Here is a 25071-nt window from a genome sequence, read left to right on the forward strand (position 1 = left end):
TTCTTCGCCTTTACTTACCCAGGCGTCTGGAGTCAAGGACAGGAGGCTTGGCTGCTGTTCGAAAAACTTTGTCAAAGATGGCGGGAATTTTGTCGTTTCTTCAGCCAACTGTGCACTTATTTCGTACTTAGAGGGTTTTTTTAATTATTTTTTCTAAAATGGTACAACTCCATATTCGTGGCGTGGATGTTGATTTTCCTTTCCCACCATACGATTGTCAAGTTTCTTACATGGAAAAGGTTATTCAATGTTTACAAGAGGTACTACCCTAAGTTTACTTCGACGTTCGTTGTCATTGAAAGTATTTTAGGAACAGATGTTTTGAATTTTTGCGATGATTATTCGTAAAATATATTTATATGATATTTACTACGATCTCCGCAAGCCTGAATTCGCACTGAGGGTATTTCGTACTGATAAATGGTTGTGTAAGAAAGTAACAGTAACTCAGAAAACAATATAAAAGTGTATTGACAACTAAGAAATTTACTTCGCGAAAAAGATATGTTAAATTTTGCGGAAACTTTATGCAGACATAGGGAACATTAAGTTTGTTGAACTATGTGGTCGAATTTAATCGTGCAGTACGAATCTTTTTCAAAATATTCATTTGCATGAATTTTTTCTCTTCTTGATGACACGGATAGTTTTTATGATTAATGTGGGAAGCACTTTTTAGGGAAAAAATGGCATTCTCGAGAGTCCAACTGGAACAGGAAAAACCCTTTGTTTGCTGTGTGCAACACTGGCTTGGAGAGAAAGTTATGTGGCAAAACTGCAGCTTAGACAGAGGCTTACATCTGATCAAGGTGGTTCCAGTTATGTGCAAGCATTAGGTGAAGAACTACAGCATGCTACTAATGGAGACTCTTGGGGAGCAACAGATGGTGATAAAGGTATGAGATTTAAGTTTTAATTAACCTTTTGACCCCTAAGAGTGACTAACATCCAATTTCTTCCTATGATACTACCCCAGAATCACACTCAAATCACTTTTCAAAGAGGCTCTTGAACATTACTTAAATTTTCCTTGCCAGGACCACAGGAAATGTATAGAGAACAGTATGGAGAATATGCTCACTGACATTAGGGTGAAAAGAGTTAGTGCAAGGGTCTTGAAACAGTTGAGGTTTTTGCATACTCAAAAACCTAAGGTTTGAGTTCTAGTGGAATTCTACTCAAACTTTTGTAAAAATTATTTCAAACAAGGATCTAATTTGTTTAAGAAAATGATTTATCAGAACAAAGGAAAACAGATATTAAAGTAGTTTGAATTTGGTTAGACCTGATTTCATTTTAAACTGAATCACATGCAATAATCTCAGTCCCTGAAATGGAAAGGAGACACTTTATTGCAGGAGTTGTATTGCAGTGTCATAGAATTTCTCTGCAAATCTTATGTTGAGTTTCACAATAATTGACTATTAAGCAAAACAAACAGTACTTAAACTGATTGATATTCTCCCCTCAAATTTTAGGTTCTTTTCTTGAGGCTCCAAGAATTTTGTATTCTTCGAGAACACATTCCCAGCTGTCTCAGGCTGTGCAGGAACTTAAAAATACAATCTATAGGTAGGGACTTAGGTCACTATACTTTTATCCAAGGGAATTAAAAATTTTTTTTGCTGTAAAGCTTTTCAAAACAGCTTTGTTTTTCTTTAAGAGATATAAGAAATATAGGAGAAATTTTGCCTTGAGAAGGAAGCAACTTGTTTCATCAAAAAACTGTCCTAGAAAGGGTTTGTTTTGTAAGGGATTTAATTTTCTTGTTATGTTGTTCATTGCTTGTCTTGTAGCAAACTTAGCTTAATAATCAGTTTCTTACTCTTTTTCAGACCTAAAGTTAGTATCATTGGATCTCGTGAACAGCTTTGTGTTAATAATGACGTCCTGAAACAGGAAACTAACTCGGCAAAGGTCAGAAAAGAGACTGCAGATTACAGTTTAGATAAACAGGGATGAGTGGTCAAAAGGAAAGGAAAAAAATTTGATCCAAGTAGTTTGTATTTTGATGGTCCTCTTTTTGACACAGCAGATGTTGTTGATAGCTTCTCTTAGTGTTATAAGATATATACCAGAACAACATAAACATAATGTTTCCTCTGAAGACCAGTGTTTCTAGAGAACAACATCTAATAGTATCAAAACTGGGCTCCAATCCTCTTACACTTACTTTGTTATAGAAGTATTTTTAGGAGGTTTATTGAGAGGAAGTTGGTTGTGAAATGAAAAATGAAAGAAACTGTTCTCTGCTTCAACAGTAAAAGAAAGCAATCTCAAACTAGTTTTAATCATTTCATTTAGAATGAGGCAAAAAATTCAAGATTGTCGAAATGAAATAGTTGTAATGTTTCCAAATGTTGTGTGGTAAAATGGGAAATCATAGTAAATAGAAACAAACACGACATGGTTTTACTGTGTGCATTAAATTTTGATCATGGATACTTTGACACTGATAACAGGTACATATGTGCAGAGCTAAAGTTCAGGCAAGGACATGTCATTTTTTCAACAATTTGGATGGTAACAGAACTGGTTATTTATTTTTTGCTACCAATTGAATTTCTTGTGAAACAGCTTTAGATTTCAAACTAGCATCACCTCATTACACTTCAAATACCACATAAAAGGAATTAGGCTAAGAAAAAAAATTTTCGACCTGGTCTGTTGCAGAATCTCTTGTAGATGTTAAATTTAATTTTTGTGGAAAACATTGTCAAGCTAATTTAAACTAATGATCCATATGTATGTCCACTAATAGATTTTTTTATGTGAGTGCCAGTCAAAATACCTGTAGAATGTAGAATATCATACAAATATTTTCATATTATTCAATTTATCATTATTATCACCTCATTAATTTATCTTTCAATAAGCAAACAAGGCTAATAAAGATTTCACACAAAGTATCCTGGACATTGAAGATTTGGTGGAACTTGGACAAAGACACAGGTGACAAATATAAATTGTCATAGAAAACAAGGTTACTTAGGATAATTTATTCCCACTATAGAATGTAACTGCAAGCAAACCAAAGCATTTTGGACAATTAATGTTTGTGTTGGAAACATGTGTAGATCTGTACAACAACGGCAACAAAAAATCCTATCATATACGCACACCTTAACCCCTTACCACTACCAACAACCTACTGGTTACAGTTTCAACTTTTCTTATGGCTAAAATTGCAAAATAAACTAATAAAACAATATAGAAAACATTTATTTCACTTAATTGACATAAAAGCAATTGTTGTTTACTTCAGGGTATGCCCATATTACATGGCCAGGGAATTGAAGACCACTGCAGATATTATATTTATGCCTTACAACTATCTCTTGGATCTCAAAGTATGTTTAAAAATATTTGATTGTGCTGATAGCTTTACAGTAGAGGAGAATGTCTTACCTGATATGCTTTCAACATGTTTACTTTCCAGTCAAGAAAAGCAAATAATGTGGATATTTCTGGCAGCATAATACTTTTTGATGAAGCACATAATTTGGTAAGAAACTCAGCAGAGAGCTGAAAAATAAATTTACTTTATTTTGCTTTCACATTTCAAGGGAGTACTCTAGCTGTGGGCAAGGGAATTAACAAGTTGGTTATCAATAAGATGTTCATGAAGATAATGTATGGCCATAGAGAACTAAAAAAATTGGAACAGGTAATTTAGTGTTAACAACTGAGTTGAAAATGTAAATTGGCCACCATAAAGTGTGTAAAGGCTGACAAAGGGCTAGTGCTCAAAACATCAGCCTTTAGGTTACACTCTTTACAGAGGCCAATTTACGTTTTCAACTCAGTTATTAACACTAAATTACCTGTTATACTCTCCTGCCTAAGCAGCACCATAATTTCTTTACAAAGTTACCCCCTTTCTTCATTAAAATATTGTTACTCAAAAAAAAGACCTTTAACTTTAATAAACTTAAACATTGATAATCAACTTAGGCATAGTTTTAACATGTAGGAGACATTAATTCAATATGAATAGAGAATGAAGGTTCTTTCACATTGATCATTTTAGGAAAAGACTTGTGAGGAAACTGCATCCTTTGACCTGACATCTTTTGACATAGCATCATGTATAGAGGATGTGGCACAGTGTATTGAAATTATTGAATGCCGTGAACATAATGTATTGGATGTTACTGAAACAGCAGGTTATTTTCAAAACTTTGTTCAAATAATCCCACAGTGGTTGATATTGAATAATTTTATCATTTGACCCAAATGGCCTTGCATGATTTTATTTAAAAACCTTACTAGAAATCCCTGTTTGAGGGCTGCATGCAAGCTGTAAGAAGGGCTAGGTAAAACCCCTAGCCCATGTCTTGCTAGATGTAAAATACAAGAAGAAAGAAATTGTGTAGACTCTGTTGTAGTTAGGCCAGGCCACATGTGTAACATTTTGGCTTAAGGGCATATATCATGACCTTGAGCCAAATACGTTCGCTTTCTGACCTTCCTACTCAGTCAATAAGTACTGAACTTTACATACTATTTAACTTTATGATATCATCTCGACTTTTGATCTTGTTTACCATGTTAATTTAAGGTGATGTAGATATTAGCAAAGAAGACCTTGCCCATCTTAAGTGTAAGTGGTTTTTTCAATATTTTTGGTTGATAATTAGATAGATATTGATGCGCAAGGTATTATTGTGAATAAAACAATGAATCTTTATTCCTATTAAATATACTTCTTTATTTTTCTTAAGCTTTGTTTATTGAACTTGAGAAGTTGATAGACATGCAAGAGTTGCCAAAGAATGGAGATGGTTTGACAAAACCTGGAAGGTATGCATATTTGTTGAATGTTTTCTTCTCCTTTTTATTTTTTGTGGATCATTTTGAAAGAGAGTGAGTAATGTGGGATGATGTTATGTGATCATAAATCTGAGATCAAACATTGTATTTGTCAGCACTACTATGTGTGAATCTGAGAAGAAGCTTATCTGATTTTTTTCTGCTTGAATTCCAGCTTTATGTTTGACCTTCTTGGCAAGCTTAATATGAATTTCTCCACCAAGGACCAAGTTTTAGAAGTCCTTGATAAATGTAATACACTGTTAGTTGGAGGTAAAGGCTTTTTTGAACACATTCTGTGGCTTTTCATATGAAACCTTAAGGTATTTAACAAGTGGATCATTTTCAGTTCTTGAGCAACTGCACACCTCCCCTCCCCTAACCCAACATTAACCCAACTTGTTAGTAGTTGACTGTTGTTGGGTTAGAGGAGGGGTGGTGCTCAGTTGCTCAGATGCTGACATTGATCTGAACAATTTTACAACAATGGAAAACTATGTAAAAATTAATTATTATCTTGAATTATGCGAAATTATTGAAGTAGTTTTTCCTTACATATGACTTTTATTTCAATCCAGATACGCAAAAGTTTAAGGGAAAACATTTTGCTCTGCAAAAATTTTCTGATGCTTTGCAGGTAACTGTCTTGTGTTATTTCAAGAATTCAATACTTGTTTTTAGATAATGTGAGAAGCATCACTTCAACCTTGCAAATAAAAGAAACAACTTATTCAAAAACCATAGGCCTGGGGTAAACTTTCTGGATCATGTGTACTATAGGTGGCCTCGGTCGACATATCGGCCGATACATTGGCCGATTTATCGGTCGACTATCCACCAACTATCGGTCGACTATCGGTCAACAGCTGACCAACTATCGGTCGACAGTCGACCGACTATTGGTCGATAGTCGACCGATAGATCGGCCGACAGTGGACCAATATATTGGCCAGCAGTCGACCGATAAATGTGCAGATATCGGCTGATGCATCGGCTGACTGTCGGTCGATATATTGGTCGATTATCAGTCAACTATCGGTCGATTGTCGACCGATAGTCGACCGATATATTGGCCGACAGTCGACCAATAAATGTGTACATATCGGGTGATGCATCGGTTGACTATCGGTCTATATATCGGTCGACTGTCGACCGATAGTCGGTTGGTTGCCGACCAATAGTTGACCGATATATCGGTCGATTGTCGGCCTATATGTCGACCGAGGCCACCTATAGTACACATGATCCAACTTTCTTTGGAGTATGTATACTTTGGGGTAGTAAGGTAAAAAGGGTAAAGCTAGGACTTGAGGTATGCATATTATAATTTGTGTAGATTTTTAATCCCAAAACCCTTGCAACCTTTAACAGAAGGATTCTATTTCACAGATTTCTAATTTTGATGCAAGATAGTGAATTATTGGTTATTCATTTTTTCAGATCATTTTCAGCAAAGATGTGCAAAACCAGTCTTCTAGTTTAAATGAAGCAAAGTTTTTCAAGGTATTGTTTGTTGCCTGATACAACCATTTTTTATATTATTGAATCTTGTTAGTATTAAAGACATTTAGTCCAGGTATTGTCATTTCTGCAATTTTGGTGAGATGGATATTGTTACTTTCTTTTGTCACAAACCAGGTTCATATCCAACTTGAGCCAGACAGTAATAAGAAAAAGAAGAATCTGGATGTGTGGACAACAGGATCAAAGATTTCTAAACAAGGTTTGACTCCCAATTGTTGTACTGCTGAGATTGTTTATGATGTCTCATCAATAGTTTGGGAAATCTATTTTTAACAGTGTAACTAACAGTATCTCATGATGGTGTTGATTTTCCCCGACTGCACCATTTGATTTGTTTAGAGAGCTTGTTTTCCTTGATTAGTCAAGTGCAATTGTTTTTTTTTTCCACACTCAAGACAGTTACCTTAATTTTAGCCTTTTTTTATTAGTCATTGTTAAAATATTGGATTTAGGATATGCAGTTTAAGGGTAATCTGTACTGTTCAGTTACACATATTTAGCAAAAAGAGAACAGTTCATGTCCAATAGCATCTGAACTTCTTACTGTTATGATTTCACACTTTTGAGAAAAACTGACCAAATTCTTTATTATAACAGGTAGGACATTAAGCTACTGGTGTTTCAGTCCAGGACATGCCATGAAAGATCTGATGTCTTATGGAGTATGGACAGTCGTGTTGACAAGTGGAACCCTTTCACCACTTGAGTCTTTCAGAGCTGAAATGCAAATGTAAGAGGGCTCTCTTTTCATGATTAAAACAAAAAGCCTAATTCCCTATTGCATCTGTCATCTTTTTGTTTTGTTGTACAGATCATTCCCGATCCAACTGGAAAATCCTCACGTTATTGAACAGCATCAAATGATGGTTGGTGTGATTACAAAAGCACCTGATGGAGCCACCTTAAATTCATCATATGAGACAAGGTTTGGATACGTCTGAAATAGATTTGGTGGAGGGAAGTGTGTGCATGTGATAAAGTAATGAGTTGGTTGACTGTTGTTGGATAAAACATCCACTCCCCTCAAATGAGAACTTGATCTTCTACTGCAGCCTTATTATTGTGTTTTTTTGGGACATTTTATTCCCCTACAAATACAAGTATTTTTTGTAAAGAGATAATGCTTAAGTTTAGGGTTTTACATAAGAACTCATCACATGGACCTAGGCTTGATGCTAATTAACCTTTTACTGAGTAAATTTGCAAAATGTTTGATTTTACTTGTAATTTTTTGAAGGTTTACAACTGAGTATATGACTGGTCTGGGCAATACAATAGGTAGGTCAGTAAAATCTTCACAGAGAGGCTGTTGTTGGCAGATGGACTAAATCACTGTGATTGTGTACTAGTATTTTCAGGATCAGCAGTAATTTAAAATGTTTCTGTATCTTGAATATACTATTTTCAATTTCTTTTGACCCAACTGATTTAATTTGCATTTCCACAGTTAATTTCTCCAGAACTGTACCAAATGGTCTTTTGGTCTTTTTTCCTTCGTATCCCGTGATGAACAAGTGTCTGGAACACTGGCAAGTAAGTTATGAGTTCAATTCCAAAGCTTGTCTTATAGAGTGATTAACCCTTTCACTCCCAAGATCTAATTAGTAATTCTCCTTACTATCTGCCATACAATTCTTATGATGTTAGTTCAGAGAATTTGGTATTGGATCAACTAATAATCCCATAATTGACATTCTTCTCTATTCTCATCACCTACCTACTTGATATTGCTTTGATATTGTATGGAGAAATTCTGTCTTGGTCACTTGTGGGAGTGAAAGGGTTAAAAACATTTTTGGATGAATTTAACTTAAATCTTACAATTACCCAGAAGACTCACTTCCATGTTACTCTTTAACTTTTAGTAACAATTCGGCAGTTTCACAGTTATAATTTTGAAGCTGATTCTTTTATCTTTCACAGAATTCTGGAACATGGTCAAGATTAGAACAGCACAAACCTCTTTTTGCCGAACCCAAAGGAAAAGGAGATTTTGCCGAGGTTATTAGGAGATCAATTTTTCCATATTTTGTATTTCATAAACCGTTGCAAACCAAAGGCATTCCCTTAATTATCTTTTTTATCATTATTATTTTACGATTAATATATTCTTACATTGCTTAATGGTCACTTTTATGTATTTTTTATTTAAAGACCATGGAGAGGTTCTATGAAAAAATTAATGATCCGAGTTACAATGCTGCAACTTTTTTCGCTGTTTGTCGTGGAAAGGTACAGTGCCAAATGATGTTATTGTCCAACAGAAACTCTGCAGATTTATGTTAGTTACGTTGTGTACTTTTTAGCCATTATTTTGTAGAATTAAAATGCCATGTTTCTTCCTGTTCGTTAGATTGCTCCTGGAGCATAAACACTCTCACCTTGGCTTATGTAGTTTCACAAACTGTTTCAGGTCAGCGAGGGACTGGACTTTGCTGACATGAACGGCCGAGCTGTAGTAATAACAGGTCTCCCTTTCCCGCCAAAAATGGACGCTAAGGTACATAGCAAGAGCCTGACTCTTATTCGGATAATTGATCAAGATGTTAATTCTCCACAAGGAATCGAACTTGGTTCTCCATGTTCTTTTTACTCACACAACGCTCTGGGCATCACTGATATATGGAGGACGCTTGTGCAAGCTCACCATCTTTTATTGTCTAGGCTAATTCTCAAATTCAACACATTGTCCAGCAAACCTGCGATGAGAATATCAGGAAATTTATAGCAGCTGGAAGGGAGAATTATGAATCAGATGTGGACAGTTCATAGGTCAAAAGTGTATGCTTCTTCAAAGACCAGATTTTTCTTCGTTATTTAACACTGATTAATTTAGTGTGAATATGATCTTCAGGTTCGCTTAAAGATGAATTTCCTGGACGAAAATCTTCGGAAAGCAAAAAGTTCGTCATCCAAGGTATCTAGCTAATTCTGTTTTCTATTTCCGCTTTTTTTGTCTCAACTTTTAAATATGATGGAATCATTCTGATTTTGTATAATCGCTAAGGGTCTAAGCGGCCGACAGTGGTATCGTCAACAAGCTTCCAGAGCTGTCAATCAGGCTGTGGGTCGCGTCATACGTCACAAGCAGGATTTTGGTGCCATTTTATTATGTGACGTTCGTTTCACTTACCCGGATGCAGTTCAACAGTTACCAAGTTGGATGAAACAATACGTCAAAGTATATAAAGACTTTGGGTCAGTTCAGAGAGATCTTATTCATTTCTTCCGCACTGCTGATAAAATGGTAAGACTTTTTAATGTTGATCTTGAAAAGCAATCATTTACGTACAACTAAAGTCTTGTAAGTAGAGAGTTAGTCGAAATCTGTTACGCTTCTTTTTCGTAGGCGAAACAACCGGTTACCCAACGTTAGGTTTGGTGGCTTTTTCCAAATTTGTCTCCTATTAGTCGCTCTAATTCGTATCTGCCGTTTTATTGTTTTTAGGTCGACAAGTCCTCAATGAAGGTCAAATCATTTAAAAATAATTCCAGCCGGGTCGAAAATACGTCTGCGAAAAAAATTTCTGACGAAAACCTGTCCCATATATCAATAGAAGAAACGGACCTTCAGAAAAATAAGAGAAAAGAAACCGTAAAAGACGTTAAAAACCTGGCAGCAAGAGAAGGTATGAATTTGTTAAATAGTTTCCGTAAGATTTCAAGTGGAACAGCTTATTTTCCCTTAGAATCTAGAAATCTATATTTCCCTTGTCTATCTATTACTACTGCGCTGCGATAACGGATCTCATAACCCATCCCTCATGATCATTTGTTTGTCTTCTTTTAGCCCCTGTGTCGTCCCTTCGTCTTAAGTATGTGTACAAGTCATCTGGAGTGAAAGACATGGCAAACACAGCAAAGCCAGCAAGTTTGATCGAATCCTTAACAAATTCGGAGGTAAAACTGTTCCATACAAATAGTTTATAATGTACGCCATTTTTTCTAATCTATTTTGTTACTTTCCTTGCTGATATGAGAAAGAGACCGCCCCAGAGTTCAGTTCGGTCTTGAAGAATGTCGTCATGTGTAGATCTAAACATGTTTTAAATCTCAGCCGTGATTTACCTAAGCATGAGGAAGTGTGCTTGTTAAATTTTGTTGTTAATCAATTTTAGACAGCCCCGAAAGCTGAGTTGCCTAAAGAATCACCAGAGCAAAAGGTGAGACTTAAATGGAGTTTTTTACTGGTTAATGTACGTCAAAATAAAACTTCAAAAACCCTGCCTTGATGAGGCAAGGTTTTTCCTCTTAGGTGGTGTCCATCTGCTGTAAAAGATTATTCTTCTCTCTCATTTTCAGGAGAGAAGCCTGTCAGAGGCCATCATGAAGAGAAAGGAAGTAAATAGAACAACTAAGCCCAAGAAAGTTTTGAAGGTTATAGCCAAGTGCATTTAAACTGTTTTTATTCACTAATATATAATAATAGTTCTTAGTTACCGTAGCCTCGTTATGTCAGTTCACTAGAGAAAAAGCAAATGAACATATGGAGTAAAGAGCAAACGAGAGATTTTGTAAAAATTGTTAAACTATGTATAGCCGCGCACTTTGTCCATCGGGTACATAGATTGTTACAAAGCCTCTAGTGGCTTAAATTTCTACTTGGCATCAAGGTTGATACATACACACCAAACTATTGAGCCATTGTCAGAGCAAATGTTTTAGATCATTTTTTTTCCTTCTGGCTTGCCGATTTTTTCCCTTTTTCTCTTTTCAGGTGGTTAAGGTTAAAGAAGAAGAAAAGCCGAGATCGGTCAGTTGTATTTCCCTCCTTATATGGTATCCAAGGCTTCTTTCGTTTCTTGAGCGCAATAAATGGCGGCAATCAGGCAGCTATCTCCTTGACAACAACCTTTTATTGATTTCTCTCTCTTTGGCCCGTCTCCATTGACTCAAAGCCTGGGGCAGACCAAGATATACTGAGGGACTATGACAATGAAAATGAACGTTATCTAAGAGAACATAAAGTGTATATTCTCTAGACGTTAACTGAGGCCGTTGTAACTCAACCTATATTTTAGGGGAGTCCACTTTGTAGGCTATCGAACGTGCTCTGCGAATTGATAGCGGAACGTGCCTCGCTGCCTTTTTACTTCTCTGTACAATATTTTAGAGTCGGCTTCCCTTTTCAGAGTGTGGATCAACATACATCATCACTCAACAAGGCTCAGAAGCTTAATGAAGCTAAGATGTATATAAGTAAGGTAAATTATTATCAATATTTTGATTATGTATTAATTATGTTTACTTCTATATTAGGAATCCCGAACGTTTGAAGTTTCTTCGTCCAATCAGGATGAGATTTGTTCAGCCCAGCTTTTCAAATTGAACACGTCTCCTTTGCTGTTCAGTTATTCCTCAGCACTTTATTGTGACGCAATGATTGAGAAAACAGAGAAGATTTTGGTTGTGCAGTATGACTCCGTTATTCAAATCTTTGCTGTCGAAAGTAATTTTATTTAAACACTTTATATTTCTTTTCAAATGTGCAAATTATGGGCCTGTTTTTGGGTCTGTTGTAGGTGAAACAAGCGCTCAGTGATGGACAATACAGAATATTCTCTCAAGTTTTGAGCAAGTACAAACAGGTTTGTAATATGCCAAGATTTGTCTTTTTCGCTACATGTTGGCTTCAAAGAAGAAACAATTTGATGTTTTCCTTTTTTTGGCTTAAGATGGTATTTTATTAAACCAATCTTTTCTTATTCAGAGCCTCGACCTAGACTTTCTCATCGAAGGACTTACGCCGCTGTTCACCGCAATTGAAGCACAGTACCCGCTTATGCTCGGTCAGTAGCCCGGTGGGCAGTTTTAAGACCGTAATCTTGTTCTCAAGATATTCGCGGTTGGTAAGCTTAGAGGCTCGATACACCGTTATGCTGTTATGACAATGTCTTGTTTTGTGTTAATGATAGGTTTTTCAAGTTTTATCCGGGATCCAGCGGACAAGGTGCGATTCTTTGAAGCGTACAGTGATATCACAGGCTCAGGTAAAGAGGGTATCACGGCGTATAGTCTGTTTATCAAATACCTCATTTAGTACTCACCATACTCGGTTTACCTGTATAACAACATTGGAATAATTCATCTGTAACGCACACTGACTTTCTACAATGTGTAAAAAATTCTACAATGTGTACATTAGATACAGCTATATATGCCATTTATATTAGATATAAAGATCTACTCTGTCTTCAAAAGATACAGCTATCTATTCTGTCTGCATTGGATACAGCTATCAACTGTGTCTACAAGAGACAGTTCTCTTCACTGTCTACAGGAGATACTGCTATCTTCTCCTTACGAAGTAGGTACGTATATAGAGAGTATAGATGGCTGTGTGTGATGTAGACAAGGGAGTTAGCTCTATATAATGTAGACATGGTAGGTAGCCTTATCAACTGTAGTAGGTGTACATTATTTCATTTTACAGTTTATAGCTAAGAGGTTGTCATCATCGTCTTTCCGGTTACGTAATGTAAGACCTCATTTTGTGTCTCCTTTTCTAGATGTGCCTTCACATTTTATAGCTGGTCTTAAAGTTAAAAAGGAAAAAGAGTCGCAACCTGTAACTGACGGTATGTTTAGCTGAGCTTTTACGATTGAAAGGTTCAATACAGGCTTTATCCACTTTGTTTAGGCAAATAAACTTCCTCTTCTGCTTAAACGAAAAAAACACGAGCTTATCACATTCGAAACTTAATTCACGAGTTGTCAACGATATATCATTATCTTGATATGTAAAATTTTCTGACTTGGAAACTTCTAGACGTTTGTTTCATTTTTAGATTCTTGTAGAGTTGGTAAAAAGAGGAAATCTGAGGAAAATAATCAGACACTTTCTCATGAACAAAGCAGAAAAATAACCAAAGTACAGAGCAGATCAGACAAGGTAAGGGTTCTAATGATGTATTTCACGTGACTCCTGACTGCTGCCTACATTCTCGCACGTCCTCCCCTGCCAAGTTTGCTTGAAACAATCTTATTAAAGGAGATCCACAGATACCGCTCGCGGCCAAAAAATTGATAAACTGTATTATCTGTTTTAAACTCAGCGATTAGTTAAGGTTTAGCCAAACCGCAGAACCATCGGCGAGCTTTTGACGGCAGAGGAAAAACTTCAGGTTCAGTGAGTGAACCGTTATTCACGATTGCCGTCTGAGATATTTAATAAAGTTTTTGCTAATTCTGATTTTTCTGAAGGTTTTCAAGCCTGAATATGCTTCAAGTCTGTCTGGGACCAGCTCGCGTCTTCTTGACATCACCAAACATTTGAATGGAGGAGGCTTGTAACAAATCTGATTTCGACTTGTTCATAACTGAACTTGAAGTATCTTTTGCGAATTGTGTCAAAACCAGATCATTGAAATTGTGAAGTGATAGCCATAGATATTTTGTTATTTTTTTATTTAGGAAGAAAAATATACTCCAGTAGAAAAATTCATATGTGATAGATGGTTCTTCCCTTTGTGTTGCTCGGCGTTCTTGCGTGAATTCATTAACTGATTCGATTAACAAATCATAGTTACCTAAATTGGATTACAGGACATTTCTTTCATCCACATCATGGGTGCAACCTCTAACTGTGCGTTTTGACGCAAATTAGTAGTTGTTTGAGTGGCAGCTGCTTAACACTTTTCTTCAGTTAAAGCTCAGTATTTCAATTCTCAAAACTGATCCCCATAATTTTGCTTTCATGTCTATGATGGGAATTTACTAATCAATTGAAGACATTCCTTTCCTTCTCATCACTGTTTCGTGTGACAGAAGGGAGGGGTTCAACAGAGTGGATGAATTCTATTATGAGAAATGGAATAGAAATTCTGAAAGATTGACAACACGTACTTTCGTTGTCCTTGACGACGTCCAAACCGTGAGGGTTCCCTTTATTTACAGCAATCCAACTGATATATTGCACAAATCAGATAATTGTTTAGTCTTAATAAAACGAACTCCAGAAGACTTGTGGTGCGCGCCATTTTGTCTCCTCCCTTATCTAATCACTAATTTCATTCTGGAGAAATACAAATTAAAATTAACATGGTTTTCATCAGTGGTCAAATATGGTACTTTCCAAATGTTACTTAGAATAGATTTAACGCCGTAAGTGTATCTTCACGAGACGAACATAGCATGTGGTGTTCAGCTTACCATCATTAGATTATTTAAAGCAAGAGGCATTGTATCTTCAATTTAACAGCGATGAAGTCTCGTAATCATCACCAAACGGATATGAACAGAGTAACTCTCCTGAAGGCTGCAGCAGGGAGCCCAGTCTGGCTGAGTTTCAAGTGCAATGTTTACAGGATTATCCTTTCTCTCACGTCTGTACTTCACCTGGTCACAGATGACTCACACACGAACGATTTTCTGCACGAAACCAGTTTCGATCATTCTGCATTTTAACGTCACCTTAACTACCGAGATCCGCAAATTTTAAATTCGTTTTCAAAGGAAACTAAGCACATTCGGCAAAATCTCAACGACATTACACTTCGATGCGATTTCGTGACCAAGTTTCGTCACAATGGTTGAAATGAAATCTATCATTTTCGTTGGTTTGATTTCAGTACTTACGGAAGCTTTCATCACAGTTACTTGACACTAGTTCAACGTCTCTGCCTTTTTATGCCTGCTTAAAAAACAATCCCAAGTTATTTTTCGAAAAGCGTATTTTTGTCTCTGTCTGGTTCCGGCCAGTTCCTGTTTCGAATGAGTCATTGTTACTTTGTCCATGATGCATATACTAAGTGAAGAGTTCTGAAATAAAAAAAAAAAAAAAAGAGAAGAAAAAAAACTGTAAAAAATTTTCATTACCAAACGACGCCATTTTCATTAGGGCCATAGAGAGAAATGAATATTTTGTCTTCATTTTTTACACTTTTTTTTTATTAATCTCTTTAAAATTTTCATACGATTAAAAGAAAGTATTTGAAATAAAATGATTATAAGCGTCTATAATGAAATCGATTTGTCAGTAATTACAGAAAAGGTTTTACTCGAAATGACGAAATTTTCATTTACGTTACAATCGCCGATTTGTATAAGTACGCACGTAGAGTTAAGTTGTATAATTTCTCGGTGGTTATATTTCCATAATTTCTTAAAATTCCATCTTGAAAATAAGAACACCTTCGATTGTAACCACGGGGTTTATCACACTTTTTATAACTATATGTTTATCTCTTACCAAGGTTTTCCGTTATTATTTGTCAAGCACAAAGAAGATTTTTCGTCCTTTTTTGGGTTAGTAAAACACTAGCGTAAAATATGATGTAATGGACAAAATTTTACAAGAAGGGAACTTGTTCCGGCATATGAGATTCGTGATGGAATTTCCACCAGTTTTGTGGTAAAACCAAAACCAAGCAGTGGGTATGACCCGGGAAGATTGTCATGGGTCTTCATCGCATCTGTTGATAGACTCAGCCACAAAGTTAATGATATTTAACAGTTCGCTTTTGTCGTTTGACTAACGACGAATGATAAATCATTGGTTTTTTTTTGTTTTTGTTTTTTTTTTCTCGGGATCATGTAAAGAAATTTAACCGCGAACCCGCTCAATATGTCTGGGAGTGCCTGTTCAACTTCAGCAGGGGAGGGAGTTGAGTAGGAATAGAGATTACTGAGACCGGATATGAGAAAAGAGAAGGCGGAAAGCGAACTGCGTGAAGTCAAATACCTTCGAGTATTAAGCAAATAATCGAAAGAAGTACATTAGTCATAAAGATCGTAATCTCGAAAGAAAGTTGGGAAGCCAAGTCGAGTTAGAAGGCAAAAAATAACTTTTTCAAGAAGCTTATTTATTAAGCAAGAAACTGTTTCTGAAAAAAATTCATGGCTCACGCAAAATTCCGTACTTAAGTTAATTGATCCTTAGTGAGTCAGAACCGAATGATTATTACAAACTTTAGCGTGAAATTAAAGACGAGGTTGTAGATTGCCCAAAATGAAGAGAAACAATAATTTCATAATTCATAATCACTTGCCAATCTCTTACAAGGCTAGCCACGTTGAGATAAATTCAGAATTTTTGCTTACCTTCGACACCATGGTAATATTGACAGAGAAGCGCTTCTCGACTCCGCAGCCTTTTAAGAAGCATCCATCGATAAACAGATTTGTCTAATACTACTGTGAACCATTTTCATGCCCTTTTTAATTTGTCATGTCAACTGTTACAATAAAACAAGCAAAACAAAAATAGCTATTAGGCGATGATGGTTTATTATTTCAATAAATACAATACAGTATTGTGATCTCTGACATTTTCTGTGATGTTCTGTTAATTGCTGCTTAAAACAATTAAGCTTCTGTCTCCAAATAACATTTAATTACATTGTCTGTGAAATATACTCCACGAAGTACAACTGGGTTATCTTGAGCGCAATTATTGCGCACAGTGATGTTCTCTCACTCATAAGCGGCATAAAATAACCAGTCTTAATAATCTTAGTCTCCCAGTCAAGAGGGCACACATCAAGTCAAGTTGGTAACAACCAGTCTTAAATCTCTTGAATGAGGATAGAAACCTTTACATAAATTGAGGAATTCCATCTCGAATTCGATCAATGGGAGCACCATATTGAATCAACAAGGCAGCAGCGTCAAAATTCCCAGCCATAACTGCTATCTCCAGTGGTGTTAGTCCGTCAGGAGTTTCGCTTGTAAGTTGTAATCCAAGTTCTATTAAACTCTCGGCATATTTTGTAAGTCCGCGAGCGACTGCCTCGTGTAAAGGAAACAGTCCCAACTTAGGCAGTGCGTCCAACGAGATTTTCCCATTCTGAATATCACAAATAATGTCTTCCATATCAATGTAAATATCTTCTACAATCATGCCATATCGGCGGCTTTCACGGTTTCGACTGTTCGTGTTGTTTTCACCGCGATTTTCTTCTTGTTCAAGAGCAGAATTCTTCTTTTTTCCTTGTTTAGAAGAAACGTTGCCATTGGAAGCAGTATCTGACATGTTCTCCCCGTTTCTACTTCTTCTTCTCCTTCTTTTGGCAAGTTCATGGCCATCTTTTCCTCCATTATTAGCTCTCATTATGTTGTTCTTGCTGTGTTCTTTTGTAAGAGTTCTTCCCTTTGTGTAGCTTGGTCTAAATTGAGAGTTGGCTTGGCACACTGCCTCCTTTTATAAGTCGCACAAAGGTTACCAATGTAAATCGAGATGACGTTTGTTTCCGAATTAAGAGGGTTTAACTCTAACCCTTCTTAGCCTTTATCTAATTTGAACCTGTTTACAGACTTAAAAGAAAAACAAGACATCCACCGAAAAAATAACGTCGCTCGCACGCAAACTTGTTGACGTGGAAAGTGATCAAAAGTTTGAAGTTTTTCTCATATAAACAATCAAAGTGTGTCAAACGGAAGCGGATCTCAGCCCACGGATTTTCGCTGGCTTAGCGTTTCCACCATAGCCTTGGTTTGTCACGAAACTTGGAGTTTAACCGCCTGCTACTTTTTATTACCTGGGTCGACTGCTTCCGATACTTTAAATTTTAGAAGATGACTGAAAATGACCTTTTCGTTCTTCAGAGTACTTTAGTTTTAATCGTTTCGGAAAGTAAGAGTTAAGTCCACCATAGAATATGGTGTTTTTTTAGTTCTATTTTGCATGTTTCAATCTCACAACATTTAAAAAAAAGTATTTGTTCGTAAATGGTATATGCGTGGGAACAAAAAGGGATTTACGGTATTAAAGAGCACAATTTCATACAAATTGACTTAAAATTAATTTTTGCATTTAATCCGCTACTTCTTCCAATTTCCCCTCAGCTGGGCACAACTTCCCGTACATGTAGAAATAAATATTTTTTCAAATTTTGTTTATGAGAGTTTTGAAATATTGTCCTTTGTTTTGTATTAATCTTGAAAAACTCACGAGATTTTCGTACACTGGAGATGCCTGTCTGTATTAAAAAGCACAGAGATGTTCTCTTTTTTAAACAACGATTCAAGGGAGATTTGTTACTTCAGACTTTTTTCGTAGTTAAGAATATCTGTGTGGGATGATTTAAACGTGGTGTAATTGAAGTCGAGGAAGGCATTTTAAGCTCGAGAAGGCTCCAATCAGCTTATCCCCACAAGACCTACAAGGCCACAAAAACCAGCGCATTGTGCTTACTCGTCAATCTTACAAAAGGTCAGGCGCTGAAAGAAAGTGTCGTTTTGGTAGCACTCACGAAGTCGGCTGAAATTGATTCTATTTTGATAAGCTGAAAGAAATTCTTGATTTATTCTTGCTATTCCTTTCTGCCCTTACTCCTCCTGTAAGAACAGAATTTGGTTAAACAGCCCTAAAATAGCCGTAGCGTAATGGAATGAATTCGTCGGAACAACCAACGGGTGGATTTGAGAAGGTTGCAGTTAAGGAAATATACAGGAACAGCTGACAGCTTAGAATATTCCTCCGGCAAACTCTAAACCACAAAACTGAATGTTCTGGTTTTTTTTTTTCCACCACAAAACTGCCGACACGCTTTGCCGGTGGGAGCGCAAATGGTGCTGGGTCATACTTTTATATGGATTAGAGTAACTGTTATGTAACTTCATTAATGAACTTTCTCTAATATCCAAAAGAGACTACCAAATTGAGTCTTGTGAGTTTTTTGTCAATAGTGAAGAGGGGTTTGTTGGGGTCAGCAAAGGGTCCTTAATTATGTGGCGCACACTCCATATTTTTAGCCGAAGTATTCTCGCCAGCGTCTATATCGGTCAGCGATCAGTTACCATCGGTGTTTGCAGTCAATCAGCAGCCAATCAACGTTTGATTGATAACTTTCAACGATCACGTAACTGGTGTGCATATTTGTTCCACCACATGACCCGCCCATACCAGCTGAGTCGGGGTCAAAAGGAAAGAGGACATGAATTTACCATCTTCCAGTTTTCCGGTTTCAAGCTCATTTTTGGTGTTCTTTTAACGCTTTGGAAGAAAACTTTGCCTAAAGTAATGTAGACAGTCATGAAACCTTTGGACCCAGCCGTTGCTGTAACAAGAGTTAGTGTCAGATGATCAACAAAAATGCGCCATTTAAGTTTTCCAAATAAAGTCAACACGAAATTTCTCTGAATATGTGTAATTCTCATCAATGTTTCCTCTTAAGCGAGTGTTAAGCGCTCTGAAAATACTAAGCCTGAAATTTACGAGACAGGTGGAATAAAAAACAAACAAACCTCTCTCTAAAGGATTTCTTAACGCATTATGGCTGTTCTAATCCTCGGTTTGTAACAACTTGAAGATTATATTTCACTGGCTTTTGAAAAACCCCAGTATATTTCGTTGACTTTGAGAGAGCTTAGGAACAGAAACTTAGGTAAATTGGCGATTAGAATTGGGAATATGATATCGAAAAGAACACCCTGAACTTGAAGTAATCCAGAAAGAACAGGTTTGGAATTTCCCGATTATAATTTGATTTACTCGTCCCAAAAGGATACACCTACAGTGGACTGTTAACAAGTCGCGCAGTAAGTCACGAATATGGTCACAACAGGAAAATTCTTGCCAGACCTTATCCGCTAAGACGACGCCTGCAGCTTTCCTCGTCTTTCTTTCTCTAGTTGACGAGGCACGCAAGTGTTTTAAAAACAGGCAGTCCTAGAGAAGAGGCGGAATTCCTTTACGGCGCCGGTTCATTTCCCTCTTCCTTTGAATGCTTTCGGTGCAGGGTAGAAAGCAAACCTTTTGGATGTTGCATTCGGATGTGCAAGTGCACACAGGCTTTCGAAGAGCCGGGTTTCACGTGGTAAACGAGAAGTCAACGTGAAATCCATGGGGAAGTGTGTAATGTGATTGGTCAGTAGCTCTTCCCTGATTCGATTTAATCTTGGTCTTATTTCATTAGTCCTTCCCTTCCTCAGGCTGGTACGCGAGCATGCGCATTATTGTACCAAATGACCAATTTGTTACTAGTCAGTTGAGAGTTTCGTTTGGCTTTCATCAAGTGAATTTGGGAATACTAAGATACTTTTGTGTAGTCTACTTTCACCACATGCAAAGATGGCCATTCTAAGCCGTCGATGCCTGCATGTGCGTGGCTAAAAGTTTCCTCGGCTGTTCTTTCTCTACAATCGTTTTTTTGCTCTTCACTGCTTCGTGACTAGAAACAAGTTTATGAGAAGAATTAAATAATGATCGGAAATGAATCTCTCGACACATAAGTGATTGAAATCTCGATGTTTATCTTAGACCTCTTAGGACTGGATGAACCAACTTGCTTCCCAGACAAATTGCAAGAGAGTGCGGCCCCAGAGGTCGGCTAACACCAAATATAAACATTCCTTTTTTCGTTAACAAAATATTCATTACACCCAACTGATCAGTTGCTTATCAAATGCCTCTTTGAAGACAAGAGTTTATACATATATTTCGGATAAGGATTATGGTTAAAAAATAAAAACAAGTACACGGATGACAAGGGAAAGATGTCCGGCATTCTTTTTTCAGTGCTTGGGATCAAGTACCAGAGAATGTGTAAAACTGCTGAGGTGATTCATCTTGCAGAAAAAAAACGTACGTGACTAGGATTGAAATTTTGCCGCTCAGTGGTTAGGTTAGACCCGTGAGAAAGTAGCTCCTAAAAAAAAAAACCATTGTCAGAAATCAGCGTCATAATACTTCCGAAGTATTAAGGATTGGGGCTTAGAAGCTTACTGAATATTTAGTCTGTCTTGGTTGATAAACTTCTGTTTACCTGAGGACTCTTAGTCTTCAAAAGAAAGATAATTAGGATAGAAACGGAAACTCCGTATTTCCTGCAAACTTGATTGCCCTACCTCGTTGACTATATTTATTTGCATAAACTTATTTCTCGGTGCATTTACTGCATTACAAATGTGTAGCATAACACTTCGACAATCGTTTGTTTCTCGTACCAGAGGCAGATCCGAACAGATCATTTAACATCTCTGCATTGATTACACGCCTCATTAATTGCAGCAAAGTTTCATTGCAGTGCAGGTCAATTCGTGATCAATGGTTTACTTATGAATCTTTACTTGTTAATCTTCAACTTCGGCTTGAATCTTTTCACTCAAATCTGGGGGGAAAGAATCTCGTGTTTACATAATACCGCACCGCATGTCAAGCAAAGCTGACTGTGTTTCACTTTTTTATATTCATCTTTTTGTTTTGTTTTGTTTTGTTTTGTTTCTTTTCTGTTTGGTTTGAGTTTCCTCATTAGGCAGTGAAAAGTTTTTTCGCGAAAAGTGCGCAAGTGACAAGGAAGGTAAAAATTAGTCACGGAGACCTGTTGGTTTTTTCCGTTATTTTGATGAAATCGTTAAATAGAAATGAGTCACAATCAGTATCGTTGTGGGTCCGTGTTATTTGAAGGGTGTCATGGACGATTATTTATCACGCATCGTCTGCTCGGAGTGCTCGGGAAAAAGTGATATTTTTCACCTATCTGAGTCAGTAAGCAATTAAAATTAGTTACAAAGTATTAAGAGTAATCAACTGCGCGAGGAAAAACATTATAGCAAATACAGAGTCCAAAAGGCATTATAAGGTATTTAAATATTATAAAAAAAATCATGTGGTCAGCGCATGGTCCGTTAGCTCAGTCGGCAGAGCGCGGTGCTGATACACCTAGATCATAGATCTAATGGCTACGCCGAGGTCGAGAGTTCGAGCCTCTCACGGACCATTCTTTCCTTTTTTGTAATTTTTCCTTTCTCAATTCTCTGCCCGTAACTTTTCTTTCTAAACTAATTTTTTTCTTCCTTCGAAGTCTTTTTTGAGCTTCAAAGAATAAACTAGATGTATGTAATCGTCCCGAGGCCCAAATGTTATGGTGACATAATCATCAAATCCTCTCGTCCTTTGTTTGCATGGTAGTTATCTCTATTTAGCGAGCATGAATCTCCTTTATGGGTCTAACGAAGTTCGTCAAGAAAACATTTCTGATCAACGTTTTCGTTCTTTTCGTGATTCCTTCTCCCCGGGCCAACATGATTCCAGTCACTCTTAAGTGATTTCCGCAGATTTAAGTCCTAGAAAATTTGGTCTGGAACCTGGTTACTTTCGAGTAATCTATCATATGACTCGGACATTCGCACACCTTCTCCCTTCCCGCAACGACTAGAGTCTACCTTGTGCACGACTAAACATTTTTATATTTTTGCGCACTTTTTTGCTTGTCAACATACTTCTCCGCAACTCGCTCAGAGAATCAGCCCAAAAAAACAAACTTATGGGTAACCACAAGGGAGAGAAACTACTTAGTGTACGAATCATTTAAATCCCTTCATGAAGAGGTAGTCAGGAAGAAATAACATGCGATAAAATGAGAAAATTGAGTTGGGCATAAGGTGAATAGGGGAAATTGTAATAACAATTAAAAAAGAAAACAAAGGAAATATATCAGTTCAGTCAGAACAACAAAGTTTATTTATTTATCAAGAAAGATCTTTCCTCTTCATTTCCATATTAGGAGTCATAGTTCCTACAAATAGAACAAAACAACAAAATGTTAAAGACCATGTTACCATTTAGCAGTAATGCTTTACACAAGGCAGATTGAAACAGAAAAAAACTACTGAAATGATACAGCCTCATTGAACTTTATGCTAAAAACAAAAATTTGAAAATTGAAAACTAAAAAAGGTCAGAGGTAACTTACAGACTTTCATTTCTCAACTAACTTTTACAGAAGAGGAATTCAACAGAGGGAACTTACTTGTTAACAATGGAATCTTCTATACAAAGCTTTGTTAGGGAATCATCTGCTTCGCCCTACAGAATATGACAGAATATAGCATTCTGATGAAGAATTTATTCTCTCAAACACTTTACATTACAAAGTACATTTGCTTGTGGATATAAAGGGACACACTGATCATTACAGAAAAACTTAAATTAAAGCAATTACAGATGGCTGAGCTTACACATCAATTCAGACTAAAGAGGGTTTGAACATTCACCTCTCAGCTACAAGTTGGGCATTACCGCAACCTGAACAACAAAACCACATGTTTAACCTGCCCAAAATTTGTCTCCAGTTTGCCCTTCCATCAAATTATCTTTTCACATAATTAACCCTTACGTACCATCTGCCTGATGTTTCCACACAAAGCATAAGTCTTAAAACTGCCAGTGAATCGCCCAGTCTCGTCAATCTATAGCAAAGCCAACAAACATTACCATAGAATTTCTTTTAACAGTCTGAGTAATTTATGAACTTTTTGATAAGAGGCTTTAGTTCAGGGATTTCAAAACTATCCTAATCTCCTGATCATGAACAAGTTTTTTACCAAGGTTTGACCCTTGCTCTTGAACAAATTGAATTCTAGACAAAATGTTTGCATCAGTTTAAGCTCATGTAGTGCTTATTTCAGCATAGCTAGTCCTACCATAACAGTTGTTCATCTTAGGGTATCCTGAAATGTTGTGATGTGTCTTTTGCGAGGGTGGTGTTTGAAAGGGCAAGGAATGAGGGAAATTGATTCCTTTAATGTCCACTTTAACTCAGTTCTCTATTCATCAATTTAAGGAAGAGGAAGAAGCCTAAGCCTAAGCTTGGAATTGAAGCAGAGTAGCATTTGCCTGCCTACCTGTCCGACATTCAACTGAACTGAGGCATGGTCTTTGGCCCCAATAACACGATTGGTAACGGAGCTGTATAGGTATAAAAAATAACTATGATGATAAGATATATGAAAAAATTACTCAGTTCTGATTGGTTAAGATAAATTGCAGTTTTCAGGTAATTCAATACAGAAGAGGGTTAATTCAGTGCAAAGAAGTCACAAACCAGACTGAACAATTCCTTGAACTGTTTAGCCCATCTTTTAACTTTTTTGCGACTTAAAGCAGAAGTTTCAATAACATTAGTTATAAGCAGCCACTGAAGGTTTAATAGGCGGCTGTGACCACCAAACAGATGGAGGTGAGAGGTCCTACAGGCAGTGGTAGACCGCTGGTAACCGGCTTTTATTGAAACCCCTGCTAAAAAATGTGAAAATATTATTGTATGTTATTGTTTTGATTGTATGTGGTTGTTTTGACCGAACACACTACGTCACTTGCAGTGTTTGAATAAATAATGTTTACAAAGACATCCCAAATTGCACTCACCCTGCAGGCTCGTGTAATTTTGTAGGTCTTTGAAAAAATTTTACTCGTGCTTATTTATTCCAAATTGCACTAGAAATCATGTGATTACCTATACCAATAATAATAAACACAATAATAATCAATCTAAGCACGTGTAGCTAGAGCTCTGTCATGAATAATAAGGATGGAACACTAAACAAATTAGTTGACTCTGATGATAACCTATAGCTAGTGTCTAAAGCGTTTGGTTTTTACGTTAATCAATATACTTTTGCCATATACATAGGTCAAATTTGTTCACTTTGCAAAAGGTAACCCAAAACTAAGTCTATTACTCCTTAATCGAACGTAGCAGTAAACGACGATTCGACGACGACATTACACGATTCTAGAGCTAAAATTCATATATTGAGTGCTGATCAACTCACCATTTCCTTGGTGTGTACATGTCTACGTTTTCTCCTGCCTCGTTCTGCATTTTATTCGATGATCTAAGTAGTCAAAGAAATATAGAGAGATTTTAAGTGGAAAGATTCATCGAAATCGACATAGCTAAGAACCACTGAAAGTCTGTTTTACCCTGGTTACACGTCTTTAAGAACTTCTGTGAAAACAAAGATGGCGAAAAAAGGACGAAACGTGCGCAGTCCCAGCATTCATAGTACGCG

At 36.7% G+C, this 25071-nt stretch overlaps 3 protein-coding genes and 1 non-coding gene across 5 annotated transcripts; 2 read left to right on the forward strand and 2 right to left on the reverse strand.

The window, feature by feature from the left end:
* The first annotated feature begins 66 nt into the window (after positions 1-66).
* LOC131782555 (regulator of telomere elongation helicase 1) lies at positions 67-14298 on the forward strand. Of its 2 annotated transcripts, XM_059099300.2 has the most exons (36): positions 67-260; positions 680-896; positions 1479-1572; positions 1836-1917; positions 2463-2523; positions 2877-2952; positions 3266-3350; positions 3440-3505; positions 4031-4166; positions 4562-4603; positions 4725-4803; positions 4988-5085; positions 5391-5449; positions 6253-6315; positions 6451-6535; positions 6934-7066; positions 7148-7261; positions 7574-7614; positions 7784-7869; positions 8260-8337; positions 8491-8568; positions 8750-8836; positions 9191-9253; positions 9344-9583; positions 9785-9965; positions 10127-10236; positions 10455-10499; positions 10639-10713; positions 11054-11089; positions 11469-11540; positions 11859-11924; positions 12047-12125; positions 12252-12326; positions 12846-12914; positions 13125-13228; positions 13540-14298. In XM_059099300.2, exons 1-36 carry the CDS (start codon positions 159-161, stop codon positions 13627-13629), a joined length of 3267 nt encoding a protein of 1088 aa, XP_058955283.2. In that variant the 5' UTR covers positions 67-158; the 3' UTR covers positions 13630-14298. The 2 variants fall into 2 exon arrangements, 1 of the variants encoding a protein (XP_058955283.2); XR_009340046.2 differs by lacking the exons at positions 12252-12326; positions 12846-12914; positions 13125-13228; positions 13540-14298 and having other exon boundaries at positions 11450-11540; positions 12047-12117.
* A 2246-nt stretch (positions 14299-16544) lies between these two features.
* Positions 16545-17538, reverse strand: LOC131782568 (protein phosphatase 1 regulatory subunit 27-like). Its single transcript, XM_059099314.2, has one exon. It carries the CDS (start codon positions 17384-17386, stop codon positions 16871-16873), a length of 516 nt encoding a protein of 171 aa, XP_058955297.1. The 5' UTR covers positions 17387-17538; the 3' UTR covers positions 16545-16870.
* Positions 17539-21897: 4359 nt separating this feature from the next.
* Positions 21898-21995, forward strand: Trnai-gau (transfer RNA isoleucine (anticodon GAU)). The gene is made up of 2 exons: positions 21898-21934; positions 21960-21995. It is a non-coding gene; the product is annotated as a tRNA-Ile (tRNA).
* Positions 21996-22715: 720 nt separating this feature from the next.
* LOC131782542 (small ribosomal subunit protein eS21) lies at positions 22716-25055 on the reverse strand. Its single transcript, XM_059099284.2, has 6 exons — positions 24983-25055; positions 24832-24894; positions 23902-23965; positions 23398-23466; positions 23028-23083; positions 22716-22793 (listed from the first exon to the last, which is right to left on the reverse strand). Exons 2-6 carry the CDS (start codon positions 24879-24881, stop codon positions 22778-22780), a joined length of 255 nt encoding a protein of 84 aa, XP_058955267.1. The 5' UTR covers positions 24882-24894; positions 24983-25055; the 3' UTR covers positions 22716-22777.
* Between the last annotated feature and the right edge of the window lie 16 nt (positions 25056-25071).

Source organism: Pocillopora verrucosa, chromosome 2 (assembly GCF_036669915.1).
Source record: "Pocillopora verrucosa isolate sample1 chromosome 2, ASM3666991v2, whole genome shotgun sequence".
NCBI lineage: Eukaryota > Metazoa > Cnidaria > Anthozoa > Scleractinia > Pocilloporidae > Pocillopora > Pocillopora verrucosa.

What these genes read in the sequence shown, in the direction of transcription:
- LOC131782555 (XM_059099300.2), top strand. Translation starts at nt 159, where the DNA reads ATGGTACAACTCCATATTCGTGGCGTGGATGTTGATTTTCCTTTCCCA. An exon ending in TTCAGAGCTGAAATGCAAAT is followed by an intron (nt 7,067 to 7,147) that starts GTAAGAGGGCTC and finishes TTTGTTGTACAG; the next exon opens with ATCATTCCCGATCCAACTGG. An exon ending in GAAAAGGAGATTTTGCCGAG is followed by an intron (nt 8,338 to 8,490) that starts GTTATTAGGAGA and finishes TTTTATTTAAAG; the next exon opens with ACCATGGAGAGGTTCTATGA.
- LOC131782542 (XM_059099284.2), bottom strand. Translation starts at nt 24,881, where the DNA reads ATGCAGAACGAGGCAGGAGAAAACGTAGACATGTACACACCAAGGAAA. An exon ending in ATGTACACACCAAGGAAATG is followed by an intron (nt 23,966 to 24,831) that starts GTGAGTTGATCA and finishes ATACCTATACAG; the next exon opens with CTCCGTTACCAATCGTGTTA. An exon ending in GTGGAAACATCAGGCAGATG is followed by an intron (nt 23,084 to 23,397) that starts GTACGTAAGGGT and finishes CATATTCTGTAG; the next exon opens with GGCGAAGCAGATGATTCCCT.
- LOC131782568 (XM_059099314.2), bottom strand. Translation starts at nt 17,386, where the DNA reads ATGAGAGCTAATAATGGAGGAAAAGATGGCCATGAACTTGCCAAAAGA.